The sequence below is a fragment of the Corylus avellana genome, chromosome 7 (genome assembly GCF_965113065.1).
Source record: "Corylus avellana chromosome 7, dhCorAvel1.hap1.2, whole genome shotgun sequence".
Classification (NCBI taxonomy): domain Eukaryota; kingdom Viridiplantae; phylum Streptophyta; class Magnoliopsida; order Fagales; family Betulaceae; genus Corylus; species Corylus avellana.
The window spans coordinates 25,634,153-25,639,417 of NC_142496.1; the positions used below are offsets into that span (position 1 = coordinate 25,634,153).

At 36.3% G+C, this 5,265-nt stretch overlaps 1 protein-coding gene across 3 annotated transcripts; it reads right to left on the reverse strand.

Annotated features, from left to right (window-relative positions):
* Nucleotides 1-471: 471 nt before the first annotated feature.
* Nucleotides 472-4,941, reverse strand: LOC132184475 (Thioredoxin superfamily protein). 3 transcript variants are annotated; one of them, XM_059598121.2, is made up of 10 exons: nucleotides 4,653-4,940; nucleotides 4,471-4,536; nucleotides 2,854-2,934; nucleotides 2,689-2,742; nucleotides 2,539-2,607; nucleotides 1,516-1,578; nucleotides 1,192-1,274; nucleotides 908-973; nucleotides 700-805; nucleotides 472-605 (listed from the first exon to the last, which is right to left on the reverse strand). In XM_059598121.2, the coding sequence occupies exons 1-9, from the start codon at nucleotides 4,878-4,880 to the stop codon at nucleotides 763-765; spliced, it is 753 nt and encodes a 250-aa protein (XP_059454104.2). In that variant the 5' UTR covers nucleotides 4,881-4,940; the 3' UTR covers nucleotides 472-605; nucleotides 700-762. The 3 variants fall into 3 exon arrangements, with proteins under 3 accessions (XP_059454104.2, XP_059454103.2, XP_059454102.2); XM_059598120.2 differs by lacking the exon at nucleotides 1,192-1,274 and having other exon boundaries at nucleotides 4,653-4,941; XM_059598119.2 differs by lacking the exon at nucleotides 1,192-1,274 and having other exon boundaries at nucleotides 472-805; nucleotides 4,653-4,941.
* Between the last annotated feature and the right edge of the window lie 324 nt (nucleotides 4,942-5,265).

Sequence of the window (5,265 nt, forward strand, 5' to 3'; positions counted from 1 at the left end):
TTGTGAAACTTCTCAAGCAATCAATGAGGTTATATGATTTATTAGCGGAAGGACCGTTGCATTGCTTTGGAAATACAATTCTTGCTCACATAATTAGCATCAATTTTACTATCTTAATGTAGTTATATCAAACTCAGCCGCGTTAATTGTATGATTAGCGAAGAAAAGAAGATACAGTAAACAACATCAAATTTTGATATATTCTTCATGCTTAAGGTTCCTGTATGTGTGCTTGCATGTATGCATCAGCACACGTATGCATGCACCATATTCTTTTTCTTTTGTCTGCTCAAAAGAAAGAAAAAAAGTAGACCATATTCTTTTTTGAAAACCATCATACATTACATTTTAGAGACTGCATCATTTATTGCTGTCAAAGGTGAAAATGCCTCTAAACCTATCATTCATCTAGATCCTTTTATAACGCAAAGCAGCTTTCAATATGATGTTAAAAGTGTAGCAGAAAGAAAATAGGATAATGATTGTGGAACATTATTATCATTCATGGTTGTTTGCAATGTATAATTTATATTACATTATCACACAATATACCACATTCCTTGCCTTCCCTGCCTCGTGAAATCCAAAATGATAAAAAAGGAAAGCTGCAAAGATTTGAAAGAAAGAACATGACAAGAAGAACGGATGCACATTTTAAATCAAAATGGCTACCGACCATTGCATAAGAGGCATGAGTACCTAAAAGAATTACTGAGCTCTTCATTAATTTGTCTCCATGAAGTTGAAACCAGTGGTCGCAGATTACAGATTTGTCCCGGGATGCCACTTTATGCTGCATCCAACACTTTTACAAATCGAGGACTTTAACCATGTAGTAATTAAGTCCTGTAAGGCTTTAAAGATATTTCATGAAGAAAGAAATGAAGTGTAGAAAGGAAGAAGATACCTGGGTTTCTGAACTGATGGTGCTGGTTGGCTGCTGAGAACGCAATCTATTGCCACACTTAAGTCCCTAGACAGCGTGTTTACTGAAGCGAGTTAGCTACTATTTTGACTATTGATAGAAGTTATATTGTAGATGTTAATCGCTCGTTCAAATCAAGTTAAAAGGCACATAAGCTCATAAAATATATATATATATATATATATATATATATATATATATATATATATATATATATTGAAAAAAAAAACAAACAAAAAAAAAAAAAAAAAAACCACAAGATTAACCTTCCAGTAACAGGTACATTATTACTTGGTCGGGAATCATCAAATTGACCATGATACACCAATTCATATGGTCTCCGGCCATCCTGTTTCCAATTGATAAAAGTACCAAATGTTAGAAATGTTTTTTTTGATAAGTGTACCACCATCCTATTTCTAATGCACCGGATCCCATCAGAAATGTTACACACAGTACAAGGATTGGATCCTGCACATTGGTTCCAAACCAAATGAAAATAATCATAAATAGGCTCTTCGAGCCAGGACTAATATGAGGCACCATGGTTGAAATTTTAATGTGAATTAATATGTGCAGGTCGTTTCCACCTTTTTAAATAGGAAGAACTCTGGTGTACAAACTGCTCTGAATTCTCGTGCAACATCCTGCGACTGCAATTAAACATACACAACTAAGTACAAGGCACAAACAAGAGGTTCTTTTCTCCCAGCCATCTCACTTCTAAGGAGGGATGTAGAAGGTAAAATAACAAATTAACAGCAAAAAACAAGAACGAAGTTGGGGGCAAATGAGAATGACTAGGATCAAATGAGCCTTTCTTTAATAATTAAATCAATATTAGGTTTAGATTATAGCAAAAGAGAAGTTACGTTACATGAGATTGATTGCTTTATATCATAATAATTTTCTTTTTGGTGGTGGGGTGACCAAGATTGTGTTGTTTTCTTTCCCATTGGTAGGTATTGTAACTTGAGTCTTTTTTTCCCCCAGTATGATATAAAGCTCATAATTGTTACACCCTCGGATAACTTCTGTGGGAAATATGTTCCCTTATGCCCACCTTTGCCGCAAATAAAAACACCTGCCTATCAACAGCTTGTGAGGCAAATATCAAAATGATCAGACCTTTTTTTTAGTTAGTTTGTTATGTATACTAATGCACACATCAGAATCAAATCCATGAACTCATCCTCCGCCCTATATTTATATGGGAAGATATATAATTTGGTTTAAAGGCCACTGAAAAATACCAAAAAGATCAAATATTAGTAGCCATCAGTAACTTCAGATCTCTAGTTATGGAAAATTTTTAATTAACCTCTAATGTCGAGCACTATATTAATGGTGTAGCTTCAGATCTCAAAATAAAGCTCATATTAACCCTGCATTCTAAGCAGCGGACATGTTATCAACAGCACAAGAAACTATTGGGGTGTCATAGTAGCCACAGTATACAGTCCAATTTGATAGTGGCTCTATATTTGCATAAACAATAATGTAGCAGTTTGACCAAGATGAATCTTAAAATATATGATCACGTAGGCATTCACATATGTGATTATAGAAGGAAGCTGAAAATATGGATCAGGTTGAGATTGACAGTAGCATACCTCATCATATAAATATGGGAAAGGATAGTTAAATTGTTTAGCTTCTTCTGCCATGAATTGTGGTCCATCCTGTGAGGAAGAGTTTGTGTTGGACATATCACAAAATAGCTTCAACCCAGCTCTAATACCAAATTATGTAGTTATTAGGACCTGTGGATGAGTAGCTACAGAATTTGAAGATATTGCAACAACTGCAAGTCCTTTCTGCAGCAACATACGATAGCAAATGAATAAGTTACTCATGTATGGTCAATTACTTATCCAAGTTCCGAGTGCAACTGGAAAGGGAAGCAATTGAGATATGTTGTCAAATACCTTCATATAAAAATTTGCAAGCTTCACAATATCCTTTTTCAAGTGTTTGACAAATGGGCAGTGATTGCAAATAAACATAACCTGCACCACAACTCTGATGGAATCAGTATTATCATTGCTCATATTATCGTAATTAAAGAGAAAAAGGGCACTTGCTGTTATTTCTTTTTCAACACAAAAGTACCACTTAGGAAAACTTCCTAGGTAAGGACTGGCCATAGTTGTAGTACTCATGTTTTGTGGGTCCAATATCTGGCCATAAGTTGCATATTAATGCAAATTACACAATTCATTTTCCCCACCATAAAGACCTAGCTAATTTATGGGCATGTATGCCACAATAAAGGCTGTATAACACAGCCCGACAGCAGATACTGTTAATCTTTTACATGACACTAACATCCAATTTCTCATGAATAATCCAGTAAAAAAATCTATTCAAATCAAACATGCAATTAGGAGCCTCAGCAGTTGACCCTTTTAAGGGTTACTGGGGGTGGGGAGGAGATGTCTAGATTTCTACTATTTTATTTATTCAGTAAAGTGCCTTTTCTTAATTTTATCTGTTCCATAAGGGTCTGCAGGGGAAGGACGTATGCAAGCTTATCAATTGCTGTTTCTGAGTCAACCTCTACGTCTCTGCTGAACTCACAATGGTGTTTCATTTTTTTTTATATAGAACTAGCAATGGTGTCTAAAGTTTAGTAAACCAAGATACAATAATCTCGGAAATAATCTATATTGTGATTGTAGCTTCACAAGGAAAGCTTGGTTGAGAATCTTAAACTTGCATGATAATTGTAGAATTTGTAGTGATTGGATACCAGAGCAAACTTGGGCCATTACATTTCAGAGATGAAAGATGATCACATTCATTCTAATTAGGCTAGGCATATTTGGATAGAAAGACTTTCTTTTTCTACCTTTTTTTCTGTTCGATAAGTTATACATGCACTGGAGATTCTTGAACCAAGAACCACACCCTCGACTTTTATCTCTCATGCATGCAGGTGTTGGCACGTGGGGGTGGGGAGGGGTTTTGCCATTTGAGCTAGAGCTGTTTCAGCATATTGCGGACAATTCGAGGACCTGATTTGAGTTGATGGAGTTCATTTGTTGTTGAATATTAATTGAATGTTCTCTAGTCTAGCAAAATTTTCTGCTGCTGGTCTGCAGTTTAATTGTCTGTAACTTGGTCTTTCTGACATGAATTGTATATCACTGCTGCATTGTTGTGGCTGTTAAGCCTAATAAGTCTTTTAATTTCTCTCTAATGGGATGAAATATTTGATTCATCCATAAAATAAGCAAAAATAAATAATCTCCACTACTTTGCTTGATAAGCCAAATGCAACTACTCAGATAACGGTTGAATGAGCTCAATGAAGAGTAGTCGAAAACCTCACACGCCTCTTATTCAGCGAACCTCACATAAGTACAGGAAACTCAACACTCATTTTCTCCTCAACATCCCCAAGAAAATTTGATAACAATGCTAAGCAAAAATTAAATACCAAGAATATAACAAGTGGCAACAATCAAGCTCATCAACTTAAAAGGGCAATATACAATAGCAACAGGAAAACAAAATATAGCAAAAACAATGCAACACCTTACCAGTAAAGCAGGATACGGTTCAAAATCCTCCAATTTCCACAATTTCCCAGTACATGGCTCTGGAAGCTAAACCAACCAAAAATACACATAAAAGTAAATAAATAAATAAAATACGTAACCAAAACAATGATCAAATTGCAAGCCAACCCAGTATGCATTTAACAAAGAATAAAAGAAAAGACCTCAAAATGGGGAGCTCTGAAGCCCAAGGAGACCCCTTCGGACTCGATTCTAGCAGCTCGAACCACGAGCTTTCTTGCGGGTACACTGGTCCCCAGCTGCAGATTATTAGAACCCATTTTAGAGAAGGACCATGTTTGTCTAAACGGTGTGGTGAGTGGTGCTAACTTGCGCGGTATGTGCAGTAATCGTGCGCCCACGGAGAACGACACCGTAACGGCCAAAGCCATGGTGGTCGACGATAAATGAAGTGCCTGTGCATCCGTTGCTCCTTCTTTTCTGATAAGGATATAAGCGTGATTGAGTGGAAGGATTAAGGGTAGTTTTGCCATTTGGCTCGGCTGTCTTAGTGAGTGGGGCGGGCCATGGTTCGCTTTGGAAAGTAGGCCCAATGACTAGACGTAGATGATTGGGCCTCGTGGAAAAGTTCAAGCCTTTTTTTGTTTTTTTTTTTCGAGGTAAGAGAGAAAGAAGGAAGGAGTTAAGGATCCAGGGAGTTTAGTGTTTACCATACCATTATCTCATAATTACTATACCTTTGCCCACGTGGTAGGGTTTAGTAATTTTTAGATGAACATTTGATAAAAAAAAAAATCATAGGTTATTAAATCCAGC

Bases quoted from the DNA above. Each gene is read 5' to 3' on its own strand.
- LOC132184475 (XM_059598119.2), bottom strand. From the start codon at position 4,880: ATGGCTTTGGCCGTTACGGTGTCGTTCTCCGTGGGCGCACGATTACTG. The intron at 2,608-2,688 runs GTCCTAATAACT...TCTTCCTCACAG, and splicing joins CTGTAGCTACTCATCCACAG to GATGGACCACAATTCATGGC. The intron at 806-907 runs GTATCTTCTTCC...GATTTGTAAAAG, and splicing joins CCATCAGTTCAGAAACCCAG to TGTTGGATGCAGCATAAAGT.